We start from the raw sequence: 18,199 nt of genomic DNA, 5'->3' as shown, positions 1-18,199 counted from the left end.
TCTATCGCATGCCGTTTTTGGGGCACACCCGGGGCTTTATCTGGCAGCCTCAGCCCTGAGAGTGACTTCTAGACGGTGCTGGGGCTTTGCTGCGTGGGGCAAGGAGAGCTGCAAGCTTCTTTCTAATTCGTCTACCGAGGAAAGGTTTTGTGGTTTTTTTTGTTTTTTTTGTTTTTTTTTTAATTAACTGAGTCTAGTGCCCCTGTCACAATCCAGTGATGGAGAGACGTGTGTGAACTTGATGTATCTGATGAAGTTTTATAAGCTGTGTCGGTTCCAGTGGAATACAAAGGAAAGCACAGCCCATCTTACTGAGAAAATCTGCAAACGTTCCACAAAGCGTTCTTGATCTTGGTCTTGAAAGGTGACTAGAACGGGACTTATCAGGGCCGTTGTGCCACGCTAAGGAATTCCAGCTCAGATGCAATGAGGAGAGATGGTAAAAGATGCATCTACGCCAGAATTAGCACATTTTTATTACTTACACACTACCTGGTACTTGGAAATGTAAGGATATGTTTTGTGTACAGTTACTTACCTCAGGCTTCCTATGGGGTATTCGTTTTCCCTGGAGACAAGAATAGGAATTCGTAACAAATCAAAAGCTTTATTTTTTTTCAAATGATGAAAGCATAACCTCTTTAAAATATGTATTGTTACACTTTAGCCCTTTTTAAGAGAAAAGATTGCTACATACATTTGTGGTGTCTGCACTGTGTTAAAGAATAAGGATCAACATTATAAATCATAATCACACGGGTCAGAAATATCACGGGGGACAGCAGGAACTGTTGGGATGTGTACAGCTCCGTCCAGGCGGTCATGAAATATGTCCAGGGTGCCCTGTTTTGTTTTGTTCTAGTTCTTTGGTACCTTTTCTTGTTCTTAGTGGTTTTACCATTAGCTGTGACTTGCAAAATCCCACTGAATTGTGTTAGCCTGCCTACCTCTGACGGTTTCACTTTTCTAATTTGCTGCCTCTGGTCAACTGTGAACTAAAAAAGGTTGGGACTCATGAGTTGTTTGTAAAGTAGGAATAACCAGGCCACAAGAGTTGGAGGAGTTTTCCCGTGAGCAGGGCCACATTACGACTTACATGGGCCCTTTCCTCCATAAAAACATTCAGAATTTTTATTTTTCAGCTGTTGGTATTTCAGACATCTTCTTGGGGTGCCTTACTGGCTCAGTCAGTAGAGCACGTGACTCTTGACCTTAGGGTTGTAAGTTTGAGCCTCATGTGAGGTGTAGAGTTTACTTAAAATCTTTAGGGGTGGCTGGGTGGCTCAGTTGAGCATATGACTTAATTTCAGCTCAGGTAGTGATCTCAGGGTCATGAGATCGAGCCCCAAGTCAGGCTCTGTGCTGGGTGTGGAACCTGCTTAAGATTCTACCTCTCCCTCTGGTTCTCCCCCACCTAAAAATAATAAATAAAAATGAAATAAAATAAAATAAAATCTTTAAAAATAACAATAACAACAAGACATTTTCTTTGACCTGAAAGTTCTTTGTTTTCTTCTGATTTTAAAAGAAAATAAAGGGGTACCTTGTTGGCTCAGTCGGTTAAGCATCCAGCTCTTAATCATGGCTCAGGTCTTGATCTCATGGTTGTGAGTTCAATTCCAACACTGGGCTCCACACTGGGAATGGAGCCTACTTTAAATAAAAAAAAATTAATATTTTTGTGGGCCCTTCCAAGTTTTATGGGCCCTGGCCACTGTGCCTGCTGTGCCTAATGGATAAGATGACAGTAGCAGTGAGTAAAATCACTTGAATCTCACTTTGTTTTGGTGCTAGACGTTAGAGGATTTTTGCTTATTTCTTGGCTCTGTGTTCTGGATAGCTGGAATTATTCAGCTGACTGGCTTCCATTTAAGTGGGGGCATGTTGATCCGTGTTCGAAAAGGTTGGGGCCTGCAGGATTCCATGGACTTGTGTTGGGTTAAGTGAGGGCAGAGTGTGGAGAGAAAGCAAGTTCTGAAATATCTTGGACATAAGACATCATTGCGAACTGGTAGAAAACTCTGGAAAGCATTTCAGTAAAGAGGAAGGCTATGGATAAAAGTCACAGAGGTAGAAATTAAATGAGAAGGAAGAAGAAAATTGACCTGATTAGAGCACAGAGGTCATTGTAGGGCACATCAAACTAAATGACGAGAAAGGGAAGGAAACTTCCTGTGTGTGCCAGACTAAGGAGTTTGGATCTGCTAATGAATCAGTGGTCATCTTAGTTCAGTTTCTAATGAGAACTATTCTTTTCGGCACTAAGAATACTGTGGCATAGTCACAGTATTTATTTTCTTAATTTAAACTTTCTCCTAAGAGCTCAGAGACCATAATTCCTAGGTGATGTATCTCCCTGCCTCATAATTAAGAGATCAGCCATTGCTGATAGGAGTTAAAAATTGCACAGATGAGAACAATGGGCAGCAACGCCTAATGGAAATGTCTAAGAGGCCTGAACTCTAGCTTCAGCTCCCTGCCTAGATGTAGAAGCCGCAGACAGGTCCCTTCACCTCTCATCCCAGGTTTCTCATCTACAAAATAACGGGGGGAAGACTAGGTCATCTTCAACATGAAGTCATCTTCAAGAGCTACTCAGGGTAAAACGTCATGATTCACTGTCTTTCTCACAAACTGATACTAAAATATTATGTAATATGATAAAATGATCTGCTCTTGCCTATAGTAATTATCTTAAATGATTTGGGGTGAACTTTCTCATTTCATACTCAGTCTGCATCGTGAATTCCCCTCCTTATTGTCCTCTGCCTCGCTCACAGCACCACAAGGAGGATGGTTACAAAGACCGACAAAGACCGTAGACTAAGAATTTGCTCCAGGGGAGAACCTAATGGAGAGTTTAAGTGTAGTTGTCTGCCTGGCTGTAGCATGATTTATGTGAAACATCCTTCCTTTGGTATTCAACTTAAATATTTAACCACAAAAAAAAAAAAAAAAAAAAGAAGTTACCAGACATTTGAGCATGAGAAATCAGAAATGCATGCAGAATATGCACAGAGGCCCCAACCTCTCCTTTTACTATCCCGACTACTGGTTGTTTTGAATGGTCGTTCCTTTTCTCCCTTGTTTTGGGGAAACCAAGAGTTATAGGAGATGCTTAATAACACTTGTTGTTCCACTAGCTTGAATGAATGCCTTCTAATGAATCTCCGCTCTTCCCCATCAGTGAAATCTGTACTATCTGATCCGTAGCTTAACTATGCATCCGATGAGTTGATTAATTGAAACAAAGAGATGACAGCCTTCCTGGCATCTGCCGACATTGTAAATGAGGTGCATTCTAGATTATTTTCTTGAAAACCTGTTACCGCATTCCCTATTGGGAGCTCCAAGGTATAGACTCTGAAATAGTCGTTATTTTCCTGTTGAACACTTGGTATCACGTGCCTTTTTCCAGGGCGGGAACAGGGAATGTTAACGAGGAAGGAGTGATCTGCACCCCCAAAGTCTACAGTGAGATTACTGTTTCACGATTCATTCATTCAACGCAAATGTACTCTAACCCCCGACATATCAATAGATCCAAACAGACAAAAATTCTGTCCTCCTGAAGGAAGACCAGCAATAAATACAATACTAAGTGAAGACAGTAAACGAGTGAGGTATTTCCCACGTTAAAAGGTGATCCATCCTGGGAGGCAGAGAGCAGGATGAAGGGAACGGAAGAAGGGGGTCTGCGGTTCTCCAAGGTGGAGGGCTGTGTGAGCCTCACGGAAGGGGTGACGGTCAAGCAATGCCATGACGTCAGGGGGAAAATCGCGCGGTCGGTCATATAAGGGAGGAGCTTTCTAGGTGGAGGCAGTGCAGGAGTGGCTTCTGTGGCCTGGGATGCTGCGCTAACAGCCACCAGGGCCAAGATGAATAAAACAGGACTCTGTACACACAGGGAGCCGACAGGCTAGGAACAAGATTCAGACTTGCAGTTAAGGGCAGCCATAAAGCTGTGTAAGAACTGTGGTGGATAGAATGTTTTTTTTGGTTTTTTTTTTCCAACATCTCTGTGTTGAATAATACAAACGAAGTCAACATATGTGAAATTCTTCCCGTTATGTGACTGAGGCTAGGTAAGTAGGGGAGTAAAGCACGGCTTCCTGGGAATGCTTCTTCACACCCCTGCCCGGAACTGGCCTCTCCCTCAGAAGCCTCTTGCTGAGGCCACTCACTCTCAACCCTTGCCCCGACTCTGAAAGGCAATGGTGGGTCTTTAGTTCCCACCTCATGTGGGCCTTACTGGAACCCTAGTCAACTGAAGACTGGGGCTCTGCTCTCCCCTGAAAGTGAATCTTGGGAGAAGGTGCTCCCTGTGCATCATTAGGGTTAGGCTGTCAGGACTCTGGGCCGGGAGGAGAGAGATTTGTAGACACCCCGCTGCTTGCCCACCCAACCTAACTAACCCTGACCTCACCTCGCGTTAGGGAGTCCTGACCTCCTACACAGGATGCTCTGTCAGGTTCCCTTCAAGACCCTTCATTCAAGCTTGCACCTCCTTTCATTCTCGCCTCCTCTGAATGACTCCCCTTCGCCAGCCTTCTCCGCCCCCTCGCCCCCAACAGCACTGTACTCTGACAGGTGGGTAGGATTTTTATCCCATTTTTATGATCGAAGTGGAGACAGGTACTCAGAAGTGAAATAATCTACCCCAAACCACACCGCTGTGAGCGACAGAGCCAGTCCTTTTGCTCCTGTACCAAGCCACCAATCCATCCGGAGACTTGTCGCTCCTCCTTTGCCGTCTGCCAGCCCTGCGCTTGCCTTAAAAAGGACATCATCGTGTGTGTGAGGTCTCTGGGGATGGGGTAGGGGGGTGCGAGGGAGGTGCAGATCCTTCCTGGGCGTGCTGACTTGGAGAGCTGGCACGTCGCTGTCCACCGGCCCCTAGACTGTCCTGCCTGGAGCTGCCAGGATCCTCTTTCTCTTCCTCACTCTTCTGCCTCCTCAAGAACCTTCTTTAGTTTCCTGTTGCTTTTTATATCAAATCTCCTTCCTTAATTAAGCATTTCGAGTCTTCCTTTCAGTGGCTGCCCACTCCCCTCTCTAAAAAGCCTTCGTTTTCAGCCTTGAACTCTCTGGTTCAGCTGCCTCCACCACCCACATAGGATTTAGTAGCATTAGGAGACCCATCCCTTCTCCTCCAGGACCTCCTCTATGTCCGTGAGCCCCCGGTACTGCGGCAGTCTTCCTAGATGCCCCGACTCCAAGGAAACTGTCCCCTTATGCCATTATAAATCTGTGTTTGCTGATGTGTTACTTGGTACTGGTCCCTGAATGTGCATTTGCTCTTCCCAGCTAAATTGTAATCACTTTGAGGGCACAAACCAAATCTCATAATTCCATAAATACCTGAACAGAATAAATTCTTGTTAATGATCTGACTAGTCTTTTACTTACTGGGTTTATAAATTCTTAACACTCTGAAAATCTTCTCTCTCAAAAAAACCCTCAGACTCTTAACAATCAGAAAATAAAGTTTAAGGCCCCGGCACTCAGCAGTTTTGAGTTGCACTTTTAAACTCACTTCTTAATCCATTTCAGGGTTCCCGATTGTTCCCAGTTAATTCTTCTTACCGAGGGTGTATTACACTTGCCCAGAATTGAATGATATGGAAAGAATGGCCTTTCTTTTACTGCATAACTGACTTTACTTTTGTTCACAGGTTAAAATCAGCCCTTCCATTCCACTGCAGTATTATATTGGTGGCATTTTTATTTAAGAAAAAAAAAAAAGCTTTCTTCCACATGAACTTTTGTTACAAATCAGTTTATTGGGGCCAATCAATGGGCAGGACCTATGAAAGGGTGTGGATTATCTGGTTAGTCCTTTGTGTGGCAAAAGGCTTAGATACTGCTTAGTACTTTGTTCATTCTTCATCATGTAAAGAAGTGTTTTTTTGAAGGATCAACACCTGACTGAGCCCTGCCTTTTTCATGGAAATGTTTTCACCTGAGTTGCTTCTTATGGCACTGAGAATTAGTTAACTAATACTTATTTAACCTTGGAACAATGTTTATCATAATCCGATTGGCAGATAATCATTTTATTTAGGCTCGTTTCTTTATTATATCAGGAACTAGTAAATCTCAGTAAAGAGTATGCTGGGAACAATTTCTTTTTTTCTCCTTCAAATAAGTTATCATTCTATTATTTTTCTTTCCATCAAGGGGCGTGTTTCCATGCTGTAGACTTAAGACTAGTAGCCACACATTAACGAGTTGGATTTCCCCTCTTGGGTTGAACTGTACTTTTATTTTTTAAAGCCAGCTTTCCTATTACGTGCTGCTGGCAGCTTTTCATCCAGAATGTTCTCCGGTATGATTTACCACATTAACACACTCATAGTTGTTTTTTCATGATAAAGCTTCCTCATGAGCATTACCACTAATTAATAGACAAAATGACCCAGCACAATTTAATTATTTGGTAATGATTTTCGGTGTTTTCGTAAAGATGAGCTTTACAAGTCAAGGCCTGAACTTGCCTGGGTCGTGACCTCTCTGCAATGTTTGCAGTCTTGTTAAACAAGGAGTAGAGCAAAACATAAATTAGTGTTTCCATTATAAGTTGCTGTACGTTTCCCAGTCTTTCAACACTCCAAAGAGCATAGTCATGGTTAAACGTAAGAGAAAGTTTCACTTGGAAAATGGCAATTCCTGCTTTCTGGAGTGAGTAAGAAGCTTCTTCCTTAAGGCCTTTCTTCTAGGGCCAATGTGTGGCCCTCCTGGAGAGGAGACAAGATGAGGGAGTTTGAGTGTTGAGCTATAGAACATTAAAAACCTCAGGAAAAGTACTAGATGACAGTTGCCTTTCATTGTAATGAGGATGTACTAGCCTGCGTGGTGGCCCTTAGCATCTGGTAGCCTTCAGGGTTGTAAGTTTCTAAGTGTTCTAAGTTTAGAGATGGAATTTAGCGTGGAATGTTAAAGTACTACTCTTCTGTGATAGTAGAAATGTGTATATCTTTGTGTGTTTGTAATTACCCCGACTCCCCAGTTTTTGTTTTTATTATTTTGCCCTCAGACTTTGTATTTCCACTCCTTCTGGCTTGGAATATCCTTCCCCTTCATCTTTCTAGTCAACCCACTCATTCCTTAAGACCCGCTTCCAGAAGAAGAACAGATGTTTCTCTGCAACATGTTCCCTCCCTCTACCGTGATGACCTGTGCATAATACCCCCCACCTGCCCATAATGCATCCTCATTACCTCTTTTGTAGCTGTCTCTCTCTATATATACAGGGTCTGTTCCAGATTCATCTAGGAGCTTGATAAAGGTCTGTTGATAATGTGTTTGATTTTTAGCTAGTTGAGTTCTTGAATGATAATAATGATTATCCTTCAGTCTGTATACTTCACAGGAATACTGTCCCATGGTCTTTGCATAGTCATCTGTATGCCAGCCTCTAACTGTGCCAGAAGGTCTTGACTTTGCTTCTCTGATATGCCTTTGTTTTTGTTGGTTCATTTTCTATTATTGGCACAGTAGATGGACAAAAACAGTGGATAAGACTGAGGATGCATGATCTGCCTTATTGATAGTAGTGGTGTAATGTTTACAAAACCCAAACTGAAACTGTTTTGGCATCCGATCGTCAATTTCTTAACATCTTTTCCTGTGTTTAATTTTCACATAATAATTTATTATGTGATTCATTGGTTTTCTTTTTTTTTTTTTAAGATTTTATTTGTTCATTTATTTGGAAGAGAGGTGGTAAGAGAGCACGAATGGGGGGAGAAGGAGAAGCAGGCTCCCTGCTCACGTGGGACTTGATCCCAGGACCCTGGGATCATGACCTGAGGTGAAGGCAGATGCTTAACTGACTGAGCCACTCAGGCACCCCTGTTTTCTCATTTTAATATCCTGAGTTTCTAAGATCCATGAATAGGTTTAACGATTGTATTAAAGGCTTATCTTTGAAGTTAGCGTGTATGCTAAATTTCATGACATAGTTTAGAATGCACTCCTTTCCTATTTTCCAAGTAAATGTTTTTTAAAGATTTTATTTGTTTATTTGAGAGAGAGACAGTGAGAGAGAGCATGAGCGAGTAGAAGGTCAGAGAGCGAAGCAGACTCTCCGTGGAGCTGGGAGCCTGATGCGGGACTCGATCCCGGGACTCCGGGATCATGACCTGAGCCGAAGGCAGTCGTCCAACCAACTGAGCCACCCAGGCATCCCCCAAGTAGAAGTTTTTTAGTGTTTTTCTTCATCAAGAACAGCAGTATACAGTTTTGGATTCTGGATATGGCTTCCATTGCTGGATCCATCATATATTAGTTATTCGACCTTCAACAAATTACTTGTATCTGTGAGATTCAATAGCTCCATCAGTAGAGTAGAGAGAATACAAGCACTTAATTCTCAGGATTATACGAACATGAAATGAGACGTCTCTCTCAAGAGATGCCATTCTGCAAATAGCAAATGGGAGTCTCTATATTGAATGGTGGGAGACCCAGATCCCTTTCCCCATCGACTCCCAGTATGCCGGAAACTAGGCTTTATAGCCTTCAGGAAGAAGACTGGAAGATTCTTTCCTGGGAAAAATGTACACATTCTGACCTTTGAAGGACCCCCAATCATCAGCCAAGTCTTATCTGATCATCCTGTAGTGAAGCCCTCAGACTAAGAGCTTCTAGTCACTAGTTTAGCTCTTAAATCTGAATAGTCATCCAGCAATCACCAGATCCTCGAGGGAAAGCTCCAGTGAACAAATAGGAAATAAAGGAACTCCGGGGAGACAGGACAAAGCAGAGAACCGAAGAGAACATTACAAAATCTGTAATATTCACACAAATCTAAAATAAGGTATCACACCCATTAAATACAATAAGACATAGTAAAAAAAAAAAAAAAAAAAAAGTTCAAGAAACAAGAAAGAGCTCTTAGAAATGAAAAAATATTATAGAAAGAACTTAATATAAAGGTTGGAAGATAATGTTGATACTAACCTAAAAAGTATTTGAAAGAGAAAGGTAAAAACCAGGAGCCCAAAAAAAAAGGAAAAAAAAAAAAAAAAGAAAGAAACTTAGTCTTAGTAGACCAGTATGCAACTAAAGGAGGTTTGGGGGCAGGGGGTAGAGGGGTATAACCCCCCCCAAAAAAAACCAAAAACAAAACAGAAAAACACAGAAAATGAATGAAAAGAAATATCAAAGAAATAATCTAAGATTATTTCCTAAAACTGAATCACTTTTCAGGTTAGAAAGGACCCATCTAGCACCAGCAGAATGAGCAAAGACTTACCTCAAGGTGTGTGATTTTAAAATTATAGAATATAAAGGTAAGGAGAAGGTACTTTAAAATCAAAAAAAAAAAAAGAGAGAGAGAGAGAGAGAGACAATATCAGAATAGTATCAGTCTTCTAGCCAGCATCACTGAAAATGAAAAGACAATAGAATAATGCCTTCAAAATTCTGGAGGGAAAATTATTTTTAGCCTTGTTCTCTGTGCCTAGCTGAACTCTCAGGTATTGAGCGGACAGTATAAATGGTGGAATAAAAGCATTTCGAGACATTCAAAGTCTTTGCATTTTTACCTCCTGTGCACCCTCTCTCAGGAAGTTATTGAAGTAGGTGCACCGTGGAAAAGGGAATGAATGCAGACAGACCAGGATGCAGGGGATCTAACAGAAGAGAAGAAAGTTCTAGAACGGCAGCTATGCAGCAGCAATCCATCCAGACTCTCTGAGAATAGAGGGCTCCAGGAGGGGGATGTCTTAAACAAACAAACAAACTTTAAAATTCCCTGACATGTTTGAATGTATTGAAAGGATATTCATGGTTGTGTTTGTTTGGGGATGAATTTGTAATTGGTACTTGGTCAACTAAGCTGAGGGTGAAAATGGCAGTTACTAAGTCTAATAAATACAAAATGTTTCCTAGGAAAGGAAATGTAATAGTATATTACATAGCTTAGCTGTCAATCATATTTATATAATCATGATAAATACTGAATGTAGCTTAATTCAAAGACTATGAAATAACCACATTGGAAGGGAAGGACAAGAAAAGGGGCACAGGGTGGGGGGTTGTGAAAAAATAATATTAAATCCCCATCTTCAATAATAGGTGGTCAATAAAATTTAAAGCTTAAAACAAAGATCTAAAAATAGTGGTATAACCTTGTTATTTAAAGAAAAGGAGGTAAATACAAGAAGAAAAGCTTAAGTAAGAGTTTAAAATGATTGCCTTTCGGGGCGCCTGGGTGGCTCAGTGGGTTAAAGCCTCTGCCTTCGGCTCAGGTCATGATCCCAGCGTCCTGGGATCGAGCCCCACATCGGGCTCTCTGCTCAGCAGGGAGCCTGCTTCCTCCTCTCTCTCTGCCTGCCTCTCTGCTTACTTGTAATCTCTGTCTGTCAAATAAATAAATAAAAAAATCTTAAAAAAAAAAAAAAAAAAAAAGTGTTTTAAAATGATTGCCTTTGGAGAGAGGGAATCAGGAATGGTGGTATAGGACTGCTATAGGTTTTAAACATTTTTTGTATGTTTTGGAGTTAAAAACTGAAATTTTAAAATATTAAGTGACACCGTTATGTAAAGCACTTGGCACCCTACCTTTTACAGGTAAGTATTGCATAAATGTAAACAATTATTGTTAACCTACTCCTTTAAAAAAATTTTTTTATTTTAGAGAGGGTGTGAGCGGGAAGGGCAGACGGAGAGAAGAGCTCAAGCAGACTCCATGCTGAATGCAGAGCCTGATGCAGGGGCTCTATCCATCTCTTGACTCTGAGATCAGAACCTGAGCCAAAACCAAGAGTCAGATGCTTAACTGACTACGCCCCCACCAGGAGCCCCCATCCTGCTCCTTCTTAAAAGCATTATAAATCTTTGCTAAGTGGGTGATACAGACTTCCAGTTCATTCATTTCCCTTTTTCCAGTCCCCACCATACGTACACCATGTTGGCTGTCAGAAATGGATTACAGCATATAAGTCAGTATCTTTTTATTTGGCTTGTATGTCTCCCTGACTTACTTATCCATTATTTTATTGCCATCAATGACAAGAAGAAGCTGTTGCCTTTCTGAATCCTGTGCTTGCTACTTTCCTTTAGATTTTCACAAGGAAAATTCTGAATTTCTTTCTTTTTTTTTTTTTTTTTGGCCTTACCACCTGCATTTCTGCAGTTAAATAAATGCAGTTTCCTAACCAGTCTTATCCTGCATTTTAACACATTTTCTCCCTGTGATCAGGGCCGCAAGCTTCTTATCATCGGCACCACTAGCCGCAAAGATGTCCTTCAGGAGATGGAGATGCTCAATGCTTTCAGCACCACCATCCACGTGCCCAACATTGCCACAGGAGAACAGCTGTTGGAGGCTCTGGAGGTGAGAATGAGTCAACAGATTGCAAAGTGTCTGTTAGAAAGGAGTCGGGGTTGGGACTAATGCTAAGGAGGCATGGCGGACATTGCCCTCAGTGCCTGGTTTCTGTGCTAACCTGAAATAGGGCACCTGGGATATACCTTCAGTCATTTCAGGACTTCGAGGAAGAGATGAATGTTAGTGAAAATGAATGAATCTCCCATTCCTTGGTGTAGGCAGCACCCAGCCTGCCAGGAATGAATTACTCTGTGCCCACGAGGAGAGAGGCATGCAGATTACATGGGCCAGAAACTTGGAATGGGGGGAGGGGAGGGTAGAGTGGTAGAGTAATCAATATGTGGAAAACTTGGTCATTTGCAAATAGCTTTCCACTCATTTACTTGCATTTCATAAATTGGCACAGTGATTAAAACCTTAGAGACTTCAAAACTATAGAAGTTGAAAGGGACTGCTTTATTAACAAGTTCATAGTATGGAAATGTTTCCTTAAATTTTTTGAGGATGACAGAGTGTAAATTATTAAAAAATGTAACCTTCATTAAACTCTTGATTAATATCAATGTACACAGGTGACTTGGTGAGATCTGGAAAAGATGTCGTGTGTAGTGATTCGTTCAGCAGTGGTAAAAGCTTCTTAAAATTCTCAAGACCCATGCAGTTGGAGCATACTCCAACAAAATAGAAATCATCTCTATGATAGATATCTCCAGATTACCTATGCGAGCAGCTCTTGGGCCGAGGTTGAGTAAGGTTTAAATTTAGTCTCTGCTTTGACACATGTTAAAATTTTTAACTGATGCTTATTATGGTTTGAAGTTTTTTTTTTCTCCCTGCCCCCAGCAAACATATCTCTGAATTATAATGGAGGTCTCTAGGAAAACAGGATTTAGCATACCCGTTTTCACGTTCGTTAATTGTACCTAATGGGGTGAAGAAGGTCAGGTTGGATTTTAAAATAGGAGAAAACCCTGTCCATGTGAACCAGTCAGGTAGTTCTTACTGCACTGTTCTTTCAAGGATAAATGTGAGCATTAACTAATGTTGTTGATGCACTCACTACAAAAGTGCTTTTGTCCTTTTTATTGTTTTCGTAGCTTTTGGGCAACTTCAAAGATAAGGAACGCACCACGATCTCGCAGCAAGTCAAAGGGAAGAAGGTCTGGATAGGCATCAAGAAGCTGCTGATGTTGATCGAGATGTCGCTCCAGGTAAGATGCTGCGTTCTCCCCAGGATGCAGACACAGGTGCTTCGCGACGTACCAAGAGGTTTTTATATGTCCTTTGCCAAGGTTTTGCTTTGTTTTGTTTTAAAGATTGTATTTTAAGTAATCTCCTTACCCAACGTGGGGCTCAAACCCATAACCCCAAGATCAAGAGTCACCTGCTTCACTGACCAAGCCAGCCAGGCGCCCCTCCTTTGCTAAGGTGTTGCTTTTTGTTTTTGCTTTTTTAAGATTTTATTTATTTGTTTGACAGAGAAAGACACAGCAAGAGAGGGAACACAAGCAGGGGGAGTGGGAGAGAGAGAAGCCAGCTTCCCTCCGCGCACGGAGCCCAATGCGGAGCTTAATATGGGGCTGGATCCCAGGACCCTGGGATTATGACCTGAGCCGAAGGCAGATGCTTAATGACTGAGCCACCAAGGTGCCCCTTTTGCTAAGGCTTTAATTAGTTTGTTATAATTCTCTTATTTCTGTATTCAAGTTGCTATTAGTGGCCTGCTTCTAAGACCAAACAATAACTTATTAATACTTTTCTAACTTCTTAAAATTCAAAATGGAAGAAAAGATTATAAAGTGACTTTCCATTTTAATTAGGGAATCATTAGATCTTAGAACTAGAAAGGGCTTCAAAGTGGCAATTGCTCTCCTGTCATCACTGCCCGTCCCCATTTTAGAGATGAGGGTACTGAGTGTCCCACCAGTGGCCAGTGGGTTATCCACGATCACAGCCAATTATCGATGGAAGGAAGATGGCATCGTTGATCAGAGGTCTAGAAGCTACTGTGCCTTTAACCAAATGGGGCCTGGGAAACTGTTTTAAGGGACAGACTAATTGAATTGTACAGAGTAGACTTAGGGTGTCTGTCTTTCCCTCTGGCTGGGCTCCTCGAAATTTCAAGCAAACTACTATAGGGTTGGGCATCCAGGATCACATAGAAGACCGAGCCCTAGGCCAGCCCCTGGGCAAAGACATGAAATTTCTCTGGAACTTTTTCACGTCTCCTGGCAACTTACCTTTCCCCTTTTGGGAACTCTACCCCTCCACGTGTCCATCCTGGGTCTTCCTGTCCTTATCTAGATAACAAATGTATTCCTGCCAAGTTTCGTGACTTCAGGAACCTTGACTTTTACTCACTGTTTGAATCCATGGTCCCTGGAACAGAGCCGGACACACAGCCGGGTACTCCATGAACTGTGGTCACCTGGGTCCATCCCAGTTCACTGCTGGACAGACTGGCCGCGCTCTTGGCATTTTGTGTCACTGCTCAGGCCTGCCCTCTTGGCCCTGTGAGCAGCGGGTGGCAGAAGTGAAGTTTCACTTCCACGGTTACACCAGAAACAGGCTCTTGGACCAATAACGAATGGAGAATGCAAAGTGAATGCTTTTTAATCTTTCCTGGTACCTTTATTTTAAAACAGAATTGTGGCTTTCAGAAACCTATAGTTGAATGCATGGAACATTCAGCCGGATTGAAATTTACTTATTTTCCACAACGAGTGGTAAATTGAAGTTACAGACTAATCACTTGGCTTAGGATTATCCTTGGTAAAGGTGCATATACAGATGTATTAGCTCTTTGCTTGAAAAGATAAATCTGTCAAGATTGTCAACTCTACTCTTCATTTTTTTGGTTTCAGCATAATTTTTTTTTTCAATAATTGCATAGGAGAAACTATGTGGGCTTTTCACTCCAGTCCCTACCCCTTCTTCCTTTGATGCCCGCGGGTCAGCGATCACCTCAATGCCTCTCATGTGTGTGGGGCAGAAAGCGAGAGTGGGGCACTCTGGCCTCATCTTCAGCGACGGACACTTCATAGGCCTCTGAGTTTGAACCCCTTCTTGTCAAATGGATTTCGTGCAGCTGAGTGAATTCTCTTCAGATCTGCCTGAGAGAGACCGAGCCTAAGTGGAGAGGCATGTAGTTGAGCAGAATATAAGTCATGTTACCTCTCTGTTCACGATACACGATTCTGTTAAAACTTGCACAGTGCTGAGGATCTGCTCTGACTGGATGTCACCTGAGGGAATAAAGTCATTTATCTAGATTACTTTTTTCCTCCCTTTCTCTTGACTTTTAATTCCATAGCTACAGGCAAGTCAGTAAGTCGTTGCTCACACATATTAAATATATTTAATGGGCAAAGACCTGCAAGCACTGACTACAGCTTAGTTCCAGCCAGTTCCATTTTTTTTTTTTTAAAGAACTTGACAATTGATTCATATGTAATTCTATTCCCAAAGAGGGAAAATGTTTCTTTTGTTAGCTGTTCACACTTTTTCTTAGTCCTTTGTAGTCTGACCTCTTAACTTTGCTACATTTGAAACTTCTGTTCAATGTTTTTCTGGGATAGAAGAGAAGAAATCTTAAAAAAAAAAAAAAAAATGTGGTTGGGGGGGAATCTAGTTGCACATTTCCCCACAGCTGCACCGACATTTGAAAGCTCTCCCTGGAGGGCAGGGAGTTCCCTCTTGGGAAACAGACTCCTGCCCTGGAACATTTTTTAAAAGTTAGGTATGTTTCTTACAATAAAAATTCATCTTGAGGAATTAAAGATGTGTTTCATGATCATTTTTTAGATAACTTCACATCTCTGGAGGACCAGTGAGAACAAAATATAATTAAATAAATTAGTATAAACATGAATAAAAAGGAAAATGAATAGAGAAAATCAATAATATCCTAAACTTGGCTCCCCGAACCAAAATTCCCCTATCTTCTCCCAGATTCAGAATGCTTTTCTTCTTCTTCTTCTTTTTTGAAGATTTTATTTTGAAGTCATCTCTACACCCAACTTGGGGCTCAAACCCACAAGATCAAGAGTCACATGCTCCCCAGCCTGAGCCAACCAGGCTCTGCTATCACAATGCTTTTCTGCCACAGGAGACCCAGATTATCCAGCAGCCGTGTTAGGGGAGTCATTCCACTCTTCATTTTTTTAACTTTCAGAACCATTTTTTCATTAATTGCAAAGAAGAAACTGCATGGAAGACCAAGCCTAAGAAAAGCTAATGTGTAGATCATGAAAAGTTAGTAAGTTACTTGTTAGTCATTTACTCAACCTCAGTTGGTTTAAGTTTGGTCTCACTTTCATGTGTTGAATGAATCCTGGGACTTGGATGCCCTTCAGCCCCACGTGAACAGCCGCCATCTGGCCTCACAAGTGTCCTCTCCGACTTGCTGCGTCCTCACACAGCGCCAGCTAAGGGGGCACTCTGCTGAGGTGCCTGGGAATGACCGGCTGGGTCGCTTGGAGCCTCGTGCACAGTGATTCTCTGTGCCGGGAAATCCCGTTCACTCCTGAATGATGTAATCTGCTTCGCTGTGTATCAGAATATTGGTCAGGGAGCAGGTAACGTATTTCTGTGACTCAGCAGGGCACTGGTGGGTGTATGAAACCGAGCATTTCCTTGGCATGAAGTGCATAGTTATTAGACGGTACCATTAACCCGTGTTCTTTATTTCTGCTGATGTATTTAGATGGATCCTGAATACCGTGTGAGAAAATTCTTGGCCCTCTTAAGAGAAGAAGGAGCGTAAGTACACACAACATTACGGCCGTCCGCCAGACTTAGCCCTCTGCTCAATCCCGGTGCCTGTTCTAAGCGTTGCTCTACAGTACATAAACATTTGAATTCTCAACCTCTCTTGGACAACTTTGTTTCCATTTATTAGCCTTCTTCACTGTGTTGTAGGTCTGAGAGACCAAGCAAGGAAGTTGGTTGTACTGTTGGTTTGCTCTCCTTGTCCTGCTTCGCAAAACTTCCTTGTCGCAATGCAGGAAAAAACTCGATGGTACATATTTATTGGAACCTGCTTTTAAATGCATGGGGCTACCACCGTTTTCTTTTGTGAAATGCTATTTTAATTGCAAATGCATAGTAAAAAAATGCAGAAAACCCATTAAGAAGCTTTTAGTGATTTTGTGATAAATGGTTTTTTTGCACACCCTCATCTGCTTTTTCTGTTTCGGGTGTTTCTTTTTCAGTAGCCCCCTGGACTTTGAAAATGGACTCTTTGAACACGCACAGTGACCAAGGGACGTGACCAAGGTGAAGAGTGAAGACGGCCTGGGACCTTCACTCAGCTTGCTCAAGATCCTAGACGAAGTGAAATGTTCCCTGCCTTCGACACGTGCTCACTCTGCATGATTAGTGCAATAAAACTCCCTTCCTTGTGCTTACTCGGTCCGTTTTGTGGAAGGTACACATTTGCTCTAGAACGCTCTGCTTACCTCTCTGTGCAAGCTAGGATGATTTCTTCTTCCTTGGTCCTGAAGTGCGGGAGTCCCTGCACTTGGGGGCGCTACACATTTCAAGCTCAGTACCACCCTCGCCACCCCAAACCTCTCAGTAAATGTAATGATGTCGTAGGACAGCACCGGGCCTGTTAGAAGGAAGACTTTCTAGATGTAAACCAGGAGCAGTGACTTAGAGGTATGGGTTCAGAGGGATTATCTTAGAGCTCGCCTGTAATAACACTAAAGCTACTTGGGTATTTGGTTAAAAGTTCTCCCAGAAGACTGGTTGGTTATTTTCGCCTGAAGAAACAGGGCTTTGGATTTCTAAGATGTGGTTTGCAGTAATTTTCAGAGATGTTCCCAAGTTGTAGCCAGGAGATCTTTCTTAATAGAAAGTCCGAATACCACTGTGTTGGCCGTGGCATTCCCTCAGTGTTACTCGTGTGCTCCGTGGCAAGAGATGTGACGGCCGTGACCACGTGGTAGCTGTTGTTAACGACTTGGGAAAAACCTGTATGGAAAAAGCCTACACCCCTGAACAGAGTCATTAAAATAAAGTCCTCTTATAAACCTCTCAGCACTAATTAGTGTCCAAGTCTAAATGGGAAAACACAATATTAGAGGCATATTACTAGTATCACCGTTTTTCTTTTTCCTCAGCTTAATGACTTAGAATTTATTCTTCCTTTATTTTAAACCCTCTGTGCTATCCAGCATCGAAATAAAACACTATTCTCCAGAAGAAACCATTTTCTAGCCCTCACCCTGAGACTTTTTAACATCCATTCCAGTGCGTTTAACACACTTCCTTTCCCTTCCACACGCTCCTTACAAGGCGAAGGAGCACCAGTGGTTTGTCTGATAACTTAGTTAGAAGGAACAGGTCATGTCATCATATTGGTGAGGAGACTTAGGAAGCGCGCCACCGTCTCCCCACCGCGGCTTCGAATGCAGGGACGAGCAGTCAGCAGCCACCTGAACGTGCCTCATGCCGCCCGTGCGGCTTGTGGCCACAGTGGCACTTGGCTGTAGCTGTCATTTGTGCCCATGGTAGAAGGCAGATTATCTCCAGATCCTGCCATCTGTATATTTTTGGTTGACTTCCGTGTCCTAGCTACTTCGTTTTGGGTTTTCACCCCTAGCTTGTTTTGTGGCTTTTTAAAAAGTAGATTTTGTATTGTGTAATTCTGTGATCCCTGATGGCCAGTACCCCGGGTCCCCTGATCTGTTGTGCTTGCCTCTTTTCTCCTCCCAGGAAAGCCACACACATTGTATTCACTGATGGCTCTCGTTAAATGATCTTTATGTCTTTGTGTTTTGTCCAAAACTATATTGAAAGATATATATTGTTTCATGCAAATGAAGGAATGCAATAAAGAGTACCTATCCTCGAAAA

At 42.2% G+C, this 18,199-nt stretch overlaps 1 protein-coding gene across 2 annotated transcripts in view; it reads left to right on the top strand.

Annotated features, from left to right (window-relative positions):
• Nucleotides 1–18,199, top strand: part of NSF (N-ethylmaleimide sensitive factor, vesicle fusing ATPase) — a 150,629-nt gene extending 132,430 nt beyond the window's left edge. Inside the window, exons 18-22 of one of the 2 annotated variants that reach the window (XM_032320087.1) lie at nt 11,210–11,344; nt 12,436–12,549; nt 16,044–16,099; nt 16,259–16,358; nt 16,552–18,199. In XM_032320087.1, coding sequence (XP_032175978.1) covers nt 11,210–11,344; nt 12,436–12,549; nt 16,044–16,099; nt 16,259–16,358; nt 16,552–16,554 — 408 coding nt within the window. In that variant the 3' untranslated portion in view covers nt 16,555–18,199. The remainder of the gene's footprint in view (nt 1–11,209; nt 11,345–12,435; nt 12,550–16,043; nt 16,100–16,258; nt 16,359–16,551) is intronic. The other variant, XM_032320088.1, reaches the window with a different exon arrangement.

Source organism: Mustela erminea, chromosome 18, assembly GCF_009829155.1.
Source record: "Mustela erminea isolate mMusErm1 chromosome 18, mMusErm1.Pri, whole genome shotgun sequence".
NCBI classification, from domain to species: domain Eukaryota; kingdom Metazoa; phylum Chordata; class Mammalia; order Carnivora; family Mustelidae; genus Mustela; species Mustela erminea.
Note: the sequence above shows the minus strand (reverse complement) of the source record. Positions and strands in the feature narration are given on the sequence as shown.